The sequence below is a fragment of the Populus alba genome, chromosome 3, assembly GCF_005239225.2.
Source record: "Populus alba chromosome 3, ASM523922v2, whole genome shotgun sequence".
Classification (NCBI taxonomy): domain Eukaryota; kingdom Viridiplantae; phylum Streptophyta; class Magnoliopsida; order Malpighiales; family Salicaceae; genus Populus; species Populus alba.
The window spans coordinates 22,402,747-22,418,256 of record NC_133286.1 but is presented as its reverse complement, the minus strand read 5'-3'; the positions used below and the strand labels follow the sequence as shown (position 1 = coordinate 22,418,256).

Here is a 15,510-nt window from a genome sequence, read left to right as displayed (position 1 = left end):
ACTCGCGTGGTGTTTGTTTACTTGGTTCGTTAGGAGTCACCACCTAATATTTAATTAAAGGCTACTAGAAAACCTGAATGTACTGGTCTTCTCAAATATTCACAGGTAAGGGACTGGAAGTCCAAAGTCCTAACAGTTTATATATAAAACAGAGAGAGGAAGAGGGTTGGAAATGCAATTTCATAGTTAGTTTTTTTCTTTTTTCTTTTTCAAGAAGGAACCATCTTGTTTGTCACAAGCCGTGCACAGAAGAGGAAAAACCGATAACATGTTGGGTATATCAAAAGGGCTAATACAAAAGAAATGGTTTCATGTTGTAGTGAAATGGTTTTTTATTTTATTATGTGATAAAAAATATAAAAACCAATCTCTAGTCAACTCAACACAAAATAATGATAAAGTTTAATAAAAATTCAATATCAAAGAATATAATTGAAAAAAAAACAATAAAAAATTAAAGGGACAAAACAACCAAGAGCGTGAGCTTGAAATAGACAAAACAAAACCACTAGTACCGCTAATAACATGTCTTTTTTGCATGGGTCTATCACACAGTCCTTTCTTCACGTTAACATATATTGGAAGAGTTGACCATTGAAAATTACAATCACCAAATCTTTCATCATTTATCAGCACAATCTAAATCCTATTTGTACACGTATATATCTCCAGAAACTAAGGCCAATGAATGTAACCTATCTACCATGTATTGAATAGTCTGTAGTTCCTCTCATTTCAGGGCAATAAGGCTTAAAACGCATGCTTTCAATTATTATTTTTTCTTTTCATGTTCACGAGTAATAAGTAAAATAAAAGATTTAAAATGAATATAAAGGCAAACCTTATATAATTATTAGATATTTTTTCTTGATTTTCTTTTAGGATGTTATATATTAACGCATGTATAAAATTCAAGATGTTAAATACAATTTCTCAGCAAGAAAGTGAAAATCAATCTTTAAAGGTTTATTTTAAATATTATTGTTTTTAGATATTTTCAATAAAAAAAAACTTGTAGTGCAATCCTAAATCCTAAAAGTGAAAACATTATATCATGTGATATCATCTAATATTTTTTAATAATAATATAAATAAAAATTTAAAATCTTAACTAATAATTATTATTTTTAAATTGAATAATAAGTCACTTTTTACTAGTTATTTCTTTTTCCGTACTTTAATAGAATTTTCTAAAAAAAAAACTAGAATATATATATATATATATATATATATATATATATATATAATTTCTTGGAACAAGCCACCTTTTGAAAGGGTTTTCCTCTCCAAGATTTAGTGGAATTTTCTCCAAACAAAATCTAGATATATATATATATATATATATATATATATATATATATATATATATAATTTCTTGGAACAAGCCACCTTTTGAAAGGGTTTTCCTCTCCAAGATTTAGTGGAATTTTATATATATATAATTTCTTGGAACAAGCCACCTTTTTGAAAGGGTTTTCCTCTCCAAGATTTAGTGGAATTTTCTCCAAACAAAATCTAGAATATATATATATATATATATATATATATATATATATATATATATATATATATATAAATTGTTAGGATTTTAGAGATTTTCAAAAAAAAAAACTTTTATAATTGAAGTGGTCAAAAGAAGGAAGCTTCTGATTAATTTCATAGACATTATCTATTGGTGTAAGGCGTACAGCTAATAAAACGTCTTTTTCGCATGGGTCTATCACAAAGTCCTTTCTTCGCGTTAATATATATTGGAATAGTGGACCATTGAAAATTACAACCACCTAATGTTTGACTCTTTAATGCTGCGATAAGCTTTTTCTGAAGAAGTGAACAGGAAGCTGCTATGTTTTTTCCTCCAGCGAAATGATAATTTATTTCATTTTTTTATATATAGCTTACCGAACGGGATTTAGCGATATAACTTGAGCTAATTCATAAAAAATATTATTTAATTATTTTTAAAAAAATTAAAATAATATTATTTTAATTTTTTCAAATTAAACAAGGTTTTTATATTGTTTAATTGTCAATTGTCATAAAGAAAGTCACGATTGCCATCTTCATTTGATACGTGGATAGTTGGAGACTCGTATTTTCTTCCAACGGCAATACCCAGCATAAATAAAGAAGAGGACCTGTGCCTTAAATCATGCCATGTCTTCAAATATAGTATCTTCACATCTCATGGATTTTCAACTACCATATTGTTTTTTCTTCCTTCTTCTTCTGCTGCTGCCATTTTCTAGCAATGGTCAGGCTCACAGCAACATATCTTTGGGCTCATCTCTCACTGCTGCAACTGATAACCTTTCTTGGACTTCACCATCTGGGGAATTTGCTTTTGGATTCCAACAAGTCGGTGATGCTGGCTACCTACTTGCCATATGGTTCAACAAAATACCCGAAAGAACCATAGTCTGGTCAGCTAATAGAAATCATCTAGTTCCGGGGGGATCAAGAGTACAACTTACGGAAGATGGTGAGTTGGTTCTAAATGATCAATCAGGCGGACAAATATGGAGTAGTAGTCCACAATCGGGTGGAAGTGGAGCCGCCTATGCAGCCATGCTTGACACAGGAAACTTCGTGGTAGCAAGCCAAGCTGGTGCCAATATGTGGCAGAGTTTTGATGAACCAACAGATACACTGTTGCCCACACAAAATCTGAATTTAGGTGCTCAACTAATTGCTCCCTACCTGGAAAAGAATTATTCAGAAGGAAGATACAAGTTCATTCTACAAGCTGACGGGAATCTCCTCCTGTACACCACACACTATCCATTAAATACCTCAAATTCTCCTTATTGGATGCCCGGAAATTCTACAGGTAGCGGTTATCAGGTGATCTTTAACCAGTCTGGCTATATGTACCTTGTAGCTAGAGATGGTACTGTACTTTATCCTGTATTCTCTAATTCAGTATCAATCCAAGATCTCTACTTGAGGGCAACCCTGGACTATGATGGAGTTCTTAGGCAATATGTTTATCCAAAGACTGCTTCCAGTAGCAGAAGCAGGGCTACGGCCTGGACGACTTTGTCAAACTCCATACCATCAAATATCTGCTCGCAAATTACGGAAAAAGTAGGCAGTGGAGCTTGCGGTTTCAACAGCTATTGCAGATTAGGAGATGACCAAAGACCAAGTTGCCACTGTCCTCCTGGTTACACTTTCTTTGATCCAAATGATGAGAGGAAGGGATGCAAGAAAAACTTTATTTCACAGGATTGTGACCATCCATCGCAAGAAATAGATAGCTTTGAGATCGAGGAAATGCCTAACACAAAGTGGCCATTTAATGATTATGAAATGTTTGCTTCAGTGGGCGAGGATTGGTGCAGACAGGCTTGCTTAAGTGACTGTTATTGTGATGTTACCATTTACAACACTGCTGGACAATGTTGGATGAAGAGAGCCCCTCTCTCGAATGGGGTTACAGCTTCAAGTGTTTCTGGAAAAGCCCTGATAAAAGTAAGGAAAGGCATCTCCACTGCAGGTTCAAGTGCAAAGAAGTGTGATAGATCGAATTTGATCACAACAGGCTCGGTGCTTTTAGGTAGCTCCATCTTTCTAATTGTTCTCTCACTGCTAGGGTTCTATGTGTTCTTTTCTCGATGGAACCGACAGCGAAAAAATACGATACCGCAACAGCGTCTCATGCCAGACATGAACATGCAGAATTTCACTTACAGTGAGCTCGAAAGAGCTACAGGAGGATTCAAGGAAGAACTCGGTAGAGGTGCCTTTGGAACTGTTTACAAAGGAGTACTAGCGGAGGAAGACAAACCACTCATTGCAGTGAAGAAGTTAGATAAGATGGCCGGAGAGGGCGACAAAGAATTCAATACAGAAGTGAAAGTTATTGGAAGAACAAATCACAAGAATTTGGTTCAGCTTGTTGGATTCTGTAACGAAGGGGAACATCGCCTTCTGGTCTACGAGTACATGAGCAATGGCTCTTTGGCCAATTTTCTCTTTGGAGATTCAAGGCCTAACTGGTACCGAAGAATGCAAATTGCTTTCGATATAGCCAGAGGGCTCCTTTACCTCCACGAAGAATGCAGCTGCCAGATAATCCATTGTGATATCAAGCCTCAAAATATCCTCCTCGACAAATCTTTTAGGGCAAGGATTTCTGATTTCGGACTAGCCAAGCTGTTGAAGACAGACCAAACTAAAACAACTACAGCAATCAGGGGTACCAAAGGGTATGTAGCTCTTGAATGGTTCAAGAACCTGCCTGTCACCACCAAAGTAGATACCTACAGCTTTGGCATTCTTTTGCTGGAGCTAGTATGCTGTAGAAAGAACTTTGAGATTAATGCTCTGCAAGAGCATCAGGTAGTTCTTGCAGACTGGGCATGTGATTGCCTTAAAGAAGGAAAGTTAGACCTTTTAGTAGAAGAAGATGAAGAGGCAACAGAAGACATGAAAACGGTGGAGAGGTTTGTGATGGTTGCAATTTGGTGCATTCAGGAAGATCCATCTTTAAGACCTGGAATGAAGAAAGTTGTGCAGATGCTAGAAGGAGCTGTTCAAGTCTCTATTCCTCCTGATCTTTCATCATTTATCAGCACAATCTAAATCCTTTTTGTACACACACACACACATATATATATATATATATATATATATATATATATATATATATCCAGAAACTAAGGCCAATGAATGTAACCTATCTACCATGTATTGAATAATCTGTAGTTCCTCTCATTTCAGACATGTCTAGATCATCTTCTGGGTTGTACTCTAAATTTCAAGTCAAATGATGATTTCTTCAACTTGTCCGATTGAGTAGCAGATTGATTGCAAGAACTGAGTGTTTATCAGCTTGGAAAGAAAAACATCTTGTGTTAGTACATGCTCAACAAGGCTTCAAATACTTGCATCCTTTTTCTGTTCCTTTTCCATGCTCAAGAGTAACGAGTAGAATCAAAGAATTATTATTCAAAATATGTCCTTAATAAATAATTAGTGACCGGCCAGTTCTTCAATCTTAAACGGTCTAGCTCTTACAGACTTGGCCCGTGTAAATAGCATGTTTGTCTCCCAAGTTATTTATCATAATGTAGTCCTAATTAAGATCGTATATCGTAGTTATTAAACGCAGCTTAATCTAATTAATTGAGTTAAAACACGACCACCTTGGCTTGATTTTCATAAAAAACTTTATTTATTGTTACTAGATTAACTCAGCCTGATCAATTCACAACCTTAATTTTGTTCTGTTTTTTAAAATATCGTCTTAACTTTTTATTAAAAAAAAATAAAAATAATATTATTTTAAATTAATTTTAAAAAATCTAAATTAACATATTTAATCTGTGGGTCGTGTGCGAGTTCGGGCTTAGTATTTTTTATGCGAACGGTTTGTTTAACATCTCGAGAAATTTAGTAATTACAGACAAAAGTTGACCTGTCCATTATAATAATGAAAGGAAGAAAAGGTTCATTTTGGCGTCAAAGACAATTTTAGACCAATATAAACGACTAGTCGTTGCATTTGTTGTCTTGTTTATGTATGACACGTAGTCGATGACAATGTGACTTTCAAATTGGATTGATTCGTGGGTTAATTGTACCATGCACATTAAAGTTTCATGCAATTATTTCTTCTTGTTTTCCATATTAAAGAGTAACAAGTAAAATCATATATTTATTAGCATTAAGCAAAAGGATTTTATAATTCATTATTCCATATAGTTTAATTTTAAATAATAATAAAAAAATTGAAGGTTTAGTTTAAATGATAGATGAGTTTGTTCCTTAAGATACTATTTAGAATTGAATCTTTAAAAAAACGATTTCTTTTTATGAATTTACAAATTCAGATATAAATGCTCTAATTCAAATCAATATATAGGAGGAATCATTCCAACAATGATCACTTTTAATTCACTTCACAAATTACTCAACAAGATGTTAACTAAATTATTAGCTCACACTATGATACAAATTAGATCAATTTTTTATATATAAAAAAATATATATAGATGTATCTAACTTTTTTTTTTGACAAAAATAATTTAAATTATATGTCAATTGACCTGATATAACTTAGCTAACTTGAGATTAATGATTGTTAAAAACATCTTTTAATTAAAAAAATCTCAAGATAATATTTTTTAAGAAATATATTAGATCGGCTCAGGTCAACCTGAATTAACTTGTCAAATCAACATTCTTGTTATCCATTTTTGGGACGCCATACTAAAAAATTAAAAAAAAAAACATTGAAAAAATAAAATATATATCAATAAGAAGAGCATGAAAAATATCTAGAAAATTTTCAAAGACTAGTTGAGGAAGATCAAAATACCCAAAGTTGAAAAATTAATAGTTCAATTTTGAATGATAAATGACTTATTAACAAGAAAAAATCAATTTGAGAAGAAACAATTAAAATTGAATGTTTAATAACGCAATTGGTATTTTTTTTAGGGTTTAATTCAATTTATTGAAGGTTTAATTGTGAGGAATGTTGGTTTTTTGAATTCAATTTGAGCTTTAATTGGAAAGAATTGAAGTGTTGGGGTTGAATTGCAATTTTAACAAGATAATTTGATCAAATTAATGGCTTAATTGCATAAATATTAAAGTTTGATATGCAATTAGAAACTTGATTGAAGAAACTCAAAATCAAAAACCAAGTCGTAAAAGACGTGGAACTTCAAGGACTTAAATCGACAAAATCAAGGGTCAAATTAAAAAAAAAATAAAAGTTTAATTGAGGGTTAATTTGCATAAATCAACAATCAATGACCTAATTAGAAAAGATGCTAAATTTTAGGGTTGATTATGGAGTTTGACAGGGATAGAATTATATGAAATTAAAAGTTAAGAGACAATTAAAAGAAGTTTAAGTCAAATATATCAAAATCTAAGACCATGTCACAAATATTCAAACAAATTAACTCAAACATGATGTTTTTGCCAAGCTTAGAGATATGCTAGGAGTTATCAAAAATAAGTTTAATAAAGGATGTTGAAAATAAACTTAATTTTTGGGTTTTTTTTATTTTAAATAAAGGAACTAATCAACTAATTGAAACATAGGAACTAATCTACCGGTTGAGAACTGTTCGACTAATTAAATCGGAAAAAACACTTTTTCTTATTATTTTTTGTTTAGTTTAATTTTTTATTTATCTAGGATTTTATATTTATAAATAGACTTATAATTACAAGTATAAGGTAAGTGCAGGAAAGAAAAACACTTAATAAAACATACTTTCCTCTAAAAATTTCTTCTTGTTAAATAGCCTTGCAATTTAGTATTTATCCATATAAGCTACCACACTAATTTTCTTCCAGCAGGGGGCTCCTTCCATGTAGAATGCATCTCGCATTACTATCCAAAGGGTATGTAGTTCTTGAATAGTTCAAGAACTTGGCTGTTACAACCAAGCTTACCTGCAGCTTTGGCATTCTCTTCCTAGAGCTAGTTTGTTGCAGAAAGAACTTTGAGATTAATGCAATGCAAGAACACCAGATAGTTCTTGCAGACTGGGCATGTGATTGCTTTAAAGAAGGAAAGTTGAGACTTTTAGTAGAAGAAAATGAAGAGGCAATGGAAGACATGAAAAGGGTAGAGAGGTTTGTGATGGTTTCAATTCAATTTGGTGCATTCAGGATGATCCATCTTTAAGACCTGGAATGAAGAAAGTTGTGCAGATGCTATAAGGAGCTGTTCAAATCTCTGTTCCTCCTGATCCTTCATCATTTATCAGCACAATCTAAATCCTTTTTGGACACACACACACACACACATGTATCCAGAAACTAAGATCAATGAATGTAACCTATCTACCTTGTATTTTATAATCTGTAGTTGCTATCTAACACATGATGCCTGAAATGATAGCAACTACAGATTATAAAATACAAGGTAGATAGGTAACATTCATTGGCCTTAGTTTCAGGATATATATATGGTCAAAGGAAGTAAGCTTCAGATTGATTTCATTGAAGTGGTCAAAAGAAGGCGTACAGCTAATAACATGTCTTTTTTCTATGGGTCGATCACACATTAATATTGGACAATTTGACAATTGAAAATTACAATCACCTAATGTTTGACTTATTAATGCTGCAATAAGCACTTTCTGAGGAAATAAAAAAGGAAGCTGCTATGTTTGTTCTTCCAACCGCAATACTCTCATAAATAAAGAAGAGGACCTGAGCCCTGAGTCCTGCATTGTCTTGAAGAAAAGTATCTTCACATCTCATGGATTTTCAACTACCATATTGTTTTTGCTTCCTTCTTCTTCCGCTGCTGCCGTTCTCCACCTATGGTCAGACTTACAGAAACATATCTTTGGGGTCATCTCTCACTGCTGGAAGTGATAACCTTTCTTGGACTTCACCATCTGGGGATTTTTCTTTTGGTTTCCAGCAAGTTGGTGATGCTGGCTACATACTTTCCATATGGTTCAACAAAATACCTGAGAGAACCATAGTCTGGTCAGCTAATAGAAATGATCCAGTTCTGGGGGGATCAAGAGTACAACTTACTGCAGATGGTGAGTTGGTTCTAAATGATCAATCAGGCGGACAAATATGGAGTCCAGTTTTTGGTGGAAGTGGAGCCGCCTATGCAGCCATGCTTGACACAGGAAACTTCGTGGTAGCAAGCCAAGCTGGTGCCAATTTGTGGCAGAGTTTTGATGAACCAACAGACACGCTGTTACCCACACAAAATCTGAATTCAGGTGCTCAACTAATTGCTCCCTACCTGGAAAAGAATTATTCAGATGGAAGATTCAAGTTCATTCTACAAGCTGATGGGAATCTCATCTTGTACACCACACACTATCCATTAACTACCTCAAATTTTGCTTATTGGTCAACCCCAAGTTCTATAGGTAGCGGTTATCAGGTGGTCTTTAACCAGTCTGGCTATATGTACCTTGTAGCAACAAATGGTACTGTACTTAATCCTGTATTCTCTAATTCAGTATCAATCCAAGATCTCTACTTGAGGGCAACCCTGGACTATGATGGAGTTCTTAGGCAATATGTTTATCCAAAGACTGCCTCCAGTAGCAGAAGCAGGGCTACGGCCTGGACGACTTTGTCAAACTCCATACCATCAAATATCTGCTCGCAAATTACGGAACAAGTAGGCAGTGGAGCTTGCGGTTTCAACAGCTATTGCAGATTAGGAGATGACCAAAGACCAAGTTGCCACTGTCCTCCTGGTTACACTTTCTTTGATCCAAATGATGAGAGGAAGGGATGCAAGAAAAACTTTATTTCACAGGATTGTGACCATCCATCGCAAGAAATAGATAGCTTTGAGATCGAGGAAATGCCTAACACAAACTGGCCATTTAATGATTATGAAATGTTTGCTTCAGTGGGCGAGGATTGGTGCAGACAGGCTTGCTTAAGTGACTGTTATTGTGATGTTACCATTTATAACACTGCTGGACAATGTTGGATGAAGAGAGCCCCTCTCTCGAATGGGGTAACAGGTCCAAGTGTTGCTGGAAAAGCCCTGATAAAAGTAAGGAAAGGCAACTCCACTGCAGGTTCAAGTGCAAAGAAGTGTGATAGATCGAATTTGATCACAACAGGCTCGGTGCTTTTAGGTAGCTCCATCTTTCTAATTGTTCTCTCACTGCTAGGGTTCTATGTGTTCTTTTCTCGATGGAACCGACAGCGAAAAAATACGATACCGCAACAGCGTCTCATGCCAGACATGAACATGCAGAATTTCACTTACAGTGAGCTCGAAAGAGCTACAGGAGGATTCAAGGAAGAACTCGGTAGAGGTGCCTTTGGAACTGTTTACAAAGGAGTACTAGCGGAGGAAGACAAACCACTCATTGCAGTGAAGAAGTTAGATAAGATGGCCGGAGAGGGCGACAAAGAATTCAATACAGAAGTGAAAGTTAATGGAAGAACAAATCACAAGAATTTGGTTCAGCTTGTTGGATTCTGTAACGAAGGGGAACATCGCCTTCTGGTCTACGAGTACATGAGCAATGGCTCTTTGGCCAATTTTCTCTTTGGAGATTCAAGGCCTAACTGGTACCGAAGAATGCAAATTGCTTTCGATATAGCCAGAGGGCTCCTTTACCTCCACGAAGAATGCAGCTGCCAGATAATCCATTGTGATATCAAGCCTCAAAATATCCTCCTCGACAAATCTTTTAGGGCAAGGATTTCTGATTTCGGACTAGCCAAGCTGTTGAAGACAGACCAAACTAAAACAACTACAGCAATCAGGGGTACCAAAGGGTATGTAGCTCTTGAATGGTTCAAGAACCTGCCTGTCACCACCAAAGTAGATACCTACAGCTTTGGCATTCTTTTGCTGGAGCTAGTATGCTGTAGAAAGAACTTTGAGATTAATGCTCTGCAAGAGCATCAGGTAGTTCTTGCAGACTGGGCATGTGATTGCCTTAAAGAAGGAAAGTTAGGCCTTTTAGTAGAAGAAGATGAAGAGGCAACAGAAGACATGAAAACGGTGGAGAGGTTTGTGATGGTTGCAATTTGGTGCATTCAGGATGATCCATCTTTAAGACCTGGAATGAAGAAAGTTGTGCAGATGCTAGAAGGAGCTGTTCAAGTCTCTATTCCTCCTGATCTTTCATCATTTATCAGCACAATCTAAATCCTTTTTGTACACGTATATATATCCAGAAACTAAGGCCAATGAATGTAACCTATCTACCATGTATTGAATAATCTGTAGTTCATATCATTTCAGACATGTCTAGATCATCTTCTGGGTTGTACTCTAAATTTCAAGTCAAATGATGATTTCTTCAACTTGTCCAATTGAGTAGCAGATTGATTGTAAGGACTGAGTCTCTATCAGCTTGGAAAGAAAAACATCATGTGTTACAACATGCTCAACAAGGCATGGACTAATTATTTAAAATATGTGCTTAATAACTAATTACTAACCAGTAATTCAATCTTAAACGGTGTAACTCTCATAGACTTGGCTGTTGAAGACAGAACAAACTAAAACAACTATAGCAATCAGGGGAACCAAAGGGTATGGAGTACCTAAATGGTTAGTTTGTTGCAGAAAGAACTTTGAGCTTGATGCAAGGGAAGAAGGTCAAATAGCTCTTGCAGACTAGGCAACAACGAAAAAAATAGAATTGCAAATGCTCCAACATAAAAAAATAAGAGTAGATACATTTAATCAAAACAAAATTAAAATATAAACTCTGGAAAAAATAATATTCCAGTAAATCATATGTACAAGTAATAGTTATTAAACTCTAACTAGAAGTTGACCGTGACAAAGGGTGAGATTTTAGGTTCAAAAATAAAGAAGCTGCAAAATAGAATAAAGAAATGCAATCCCATTATTAATAATAGATAGATAGATAGATAGATGCTTCGTTAAAATATGATATATTTAATTATCCTGAAAAGTTTATTTCTTCAGACTTCCATTGATTCATCCATTAAGTATCCTCTGCTCATGAAATCACAACACTGGGAATTCAACGATTAAAGCTGATATAAATTATTCAGGCCTGCAGAGTATATATAATTCCATTTTAGTTGAAAAAATCAGAAAGAAACAAAGCCTTTGCCGGCTTCCAAACTCATTTCGGTCAACTACAACACTCAACATAAGTAGAGAAAGGGTTGTGAGCTTGCTTTGAGCACTGAAATTTCCTGAACAACATAATCTTCACACCATGGGATTTTCACCACCATATTGTTTCTTCTTCTTTCTTCTTCTGCTTCTGCCATCGCTTCCTAATGTTCGACAGCTTTTCCGAACTCGGATCTATCTATGTTGATGTGTTTTCTATAGTTTTATCTATTAATTTTTTTTAATGTATTAAATGAATATAGAAAGCGTGTTTTCAAGATAGTCTGGAAAAGAGAAAAAAACTGTTTTTAATTGGCTTATGAGATGGTTAAAAAATATCTTTTATTATCGGAAAAACACAATATCATGCCAAAATCCATGTACCGTTTCAAAATCCTTCTCAATTAAATCAATATGACAAAATGTCAATATAGTCAAACATAGATTTGCTTACGAGTTGGGCCTGTAACTTTGAATCTTTCAAATTTTATCCCAATCCAAAAACTCAGTAAAATTTCCTCAAGAAAATAGGTACAAAACTAACTTGCAGTTCTATCAGAATTTAGAATACAAGACTCGGTTTAAGTAACATTAATTTTTGCATTTGAAATTGTATTTGAAAAGTGATTCATGGTTTTTTTTAGTATTTAGTTATTTATTTTGATGTGATGATTATTAAAAATAAAATAAATTATTTTAACATATTTTTAAAAAACATCTTACACTAATATCAAACATACAATTAGTATTCACAACGGTAAATGCAATTCTCCATTTACTTACCAAACCATGAAAGATTAGATACAGTAATTTAAAGAGATTCATGGATTAGATACTACACTATTTATAAATATATATGAAATATAAAAAAAAAAAATGTACTGCTTCGTAAACCTATAGTAACTTTCACTCAATGTTCTGAGGTACAAAAGGTAAAAAAATATAGTTGTTGTTTTTTTCAAGTCATGATCAAGTAGGCTTTAAGAAATTTAACACGATTTGTTGGTGACGAATTATTTTAGACAAAATACCTGGGGAAAAGGGAAAGATCGAAAGAGAAATATGGACTGAAAAATGTTCCAACAAAGGAATTTAGCCAAAATATATTATTATACTCTTAACACTCTGCAGCATGAATCTCAAAATGTTATAGTAATATCTTAGGATGTTTATCATTTGCAAGAATATTTATTGTGCTGTGGTTCGTCATATTTATCATTTGCAAGAAAATTATTGCCATCACACCGCTATTGTCTACAGTTAAAGTATTTTTTAAAAAAAAAGTTTGAGAAACCCCATGAGTATTTTATGAATTTAAATGAACGAGTAAAATTTAATTATTCAAAACTCTTATAAAAAATATATATTCTAATTTAAATTCAAAACTTGTAATGAAAATCTCAAGTTTTTTATCATCATGTTACGTTTATTAAAAGCAGTAAATGCATTATGCATGCACAGCTATCAAAACAGTAAAACATCTGCACGCTTTATATGTTCTATGACGATACTGTGGCATTACATCGATATTAATCTTGTAATCATGCCCGTGATTTTATTGGTGAAATATTTAGGTGATTTGACAGAACTCGAAAGAGTAGCAGAGCTATGAGTTGCCGGGAAAGAAGCAAGAAAATGTGTGGTCACTTTTAGAATGGAGAGATCATGTTTCATCAATGTTGGGCTCCAAGGATAGGGCCTAGGGGTCCATATATTAGTGGTTTTCCCTGACCATTTAATAGCATGTGCATTATTTAGTTTTAGTAGTGAGGTCCACAGGCATAAAATGTTACCAAAATTTATCATAGAACTGGGTTTTTTTTTTCCCCTTGGTAGTGAAAAAAGAGAGCCGTTTTTTATGAAAAATAAATTATGGGGATTTTTTTTTAATGGAAAATGTGAATTCATTTTTTTTTATTTAAGAACAAGATAAAAGAAAAGACTCCACCCTTTTTTATGGTATTTCTACTTATTAGCATTTTTTAGAAATAAGAATTGGCAAGATATTAAAAAAAGAATTAGTTATGGAAAAACACCAAATTCAGGATGTTGCTATTCAAAATAATGATATTTAAAAAACAGTAGAAATGAGTTGCACATTAAAAGAGATAAGAGAGAAAAGAGAAATATTAAAAAAAAATGAAGAAAAAGAAAAAGACAAAGGAGGAATATCAAAGTTTTGATATTCAAGTTATAAATGATGATTTTTTTTTATGTTGTTAGATTTATTTTATGAAAAATGTTTTTTATTATATCAATAGTGTAATAATTGGCCTATTTATTTTATAGACTTTTAATCACGAACTTTCTTGATTTTCTTCAAACAAGTATTGTAACTTTCTCTTTGTAACCAATCAAGTACCCAGCATTTATTATTTTCGTTGGAGTATTTCAATTCTTTGATGCTTCTTGTTGGAGTATTCAACTCTCTGTTTTTCGTTCAATCATCTACCAAATTCGATATGAATTAATTGCTTTCAACATATATTGTATATAATTGATTGAAAAAAGTAAATAGTTGATTTAGTCTGTTAATTTTATAATCCGGTCGAACCATACCTAACCTATTTAAAATCCACCCTTAACCCATTATTTTTCTTTTTTGAATCTTTTTATAAAAAACAGAATGTTATGATTATCTTAACAAAATTAATTAAAAAAATCAACATTCTCAACCAATAATCCAAACCTTATCCCGAGTCAATCCACCAATACCCGGACTAGCTAAAACGAAAGTCAAAAGGTTGGGTTCTTAATGTCTTGAAATTATTATGAAATAGAATTATGCATGCACCCTTATACATTGTGAACAAGCTGTCAAGATTAAGACTTTCTTTATCAATCTTTCGACAAATTTGGCTGTCATCCTTTACTTAAAATGTCAAGCTAGGTGCAGACTTTTGTCTGCCAATCACGTCTCAAATTTGTGGCTATTGCTAGATACTATAGGTTTAGACACCTCTCATGTTTGACAAATTAATATTGCCTTTGTGATCGATCAATGAGTTTAATTCTTAATTAAATTTCATATGGGTTTGGACGCCTCTTGATTAATTCATTAATTATTCAAGATTAAGAGAGAATTTACTTGTTGTTTACAATTCCTTGCTTTATTAATTTCATATGGGTTGAGAATTTAATAATAAATCCACAAATCTTCACACGCACTGTTTTTAATCGGGTACCAGAAAAAAAGCTAAATAAATTAGTTGTGTTATATGATCTGTGGGCACAAAATAAAATAAAATAAAAAACCTTTCTATAAAGCGTACATCCTCTTCTCCTATTATGAACTGGTATTGAACCCAGAAATCTTTCTTAAGCTGTTGATTTGTTAAGCTATCCTCTAGCTAGATACAACTTCATAATTATTAATTTTTTTCCTCGCATATATTAAAGAGTAAGGAGAAATCAAAGGGGAGGGGCAAAAGGTGCCTGATTGGGGTAGACTTGTAACTAGAGGATAAATTTATAGTTTTGTAGATATGGCTGTTCCAGCAAGACCACCTCTGTCCCTTTCTCTAGTATGGAAATCTTGAATTTATCCATTTTTTTATTTCTTGTTATATTAGTGAAATTTCATGTTCAGCCAACCAATATCTCTCTGGCCAATCTAATATTTTAAAACACAAAAATTAACTTATAAAATATATATATATAAAAAAAAGAAATTAAATCACAAAATATCTTTTATTTATTATATAACAATAAATTTATTTTTCATTCCTCTCATCCTAATATTATGAGCTTGCATGACTGGATTAAGTTCTTCTCGAGTTGGACATTCACATCCAAATTAGGACACCAACACATCATACCATGACACATTTTTTGGTTCAGCAAAAAATTCAATAAACTTTGGATTGCATAAACTAGAATAGCTTGCCCTATCATAAAATTTTAAAAAAAAAACATATAAGATATGATTTATATTA

The 15,510-nt window shown here is 33.2% G+C and overlaps 2 protein-coding genes across 2 annotated transcripts; both read left to right on the top strand.

Annotated features, from left to right (window-relative positions):
• The first annotated feature begins 2,057 nt into the window (after nt 1-2,057).
• Nucleotides 2,058-4,990, top strand: LOC118028527 (G-type lectin S-receptor-like serine/threonine-protein kinase LECRK3). The gene has a single exon (XM_035032133.2). The coding sequence runs from the start codon at nt 2,158-2,160 to the stop codon at nt 4,585-4,587; it is 2,430 nt and encodes an 809-aa protein (XP_034888024.1). The 5' UTR covers nt 2,058-2,157; the 3' UTR covers nt 4,588-4,990.
• Nucleotides 4,991-8,167: 3,177 nt separating this feature from the next.
• LOC118028517 (G-type lectin S-receptor-like serine/threonine-protein kinase LECRK1) lies at nt 8,168-10,806 on the top strand. Its single transcript, XM_035032122.2, has one exon. The coding sequence runs from the start codon at nt 8,234-8,236 to the stop codon at nt 10,625-10,627; it is 2,394 nt and encodes a 797-aa protein (XP_034888013.1). The 5' UTR covers nt 8,168-8,233; the 3' UTR covers nt 10,628-10,806.
• Nucleotides 10,807-15,510: the final 4,704 nt, after the last annotated feature.

Excerpts from the sequence above, each read along its gene's own strand:
- LOC118028517 (XM_035032122.2), top strand. The coding sequence starts at position 8,234 with ATGGATTTTCAACTACCATATTGTTTTTGCTTCCTTCTTCTTCCGCTG.
- LOC118028527 (XM_035032133.2), top strand. The coding sequence starts at position 2,158 with ATGTCTTCAAATATAGTATCTTCACATCTCATGGATTTTCAACTACCA.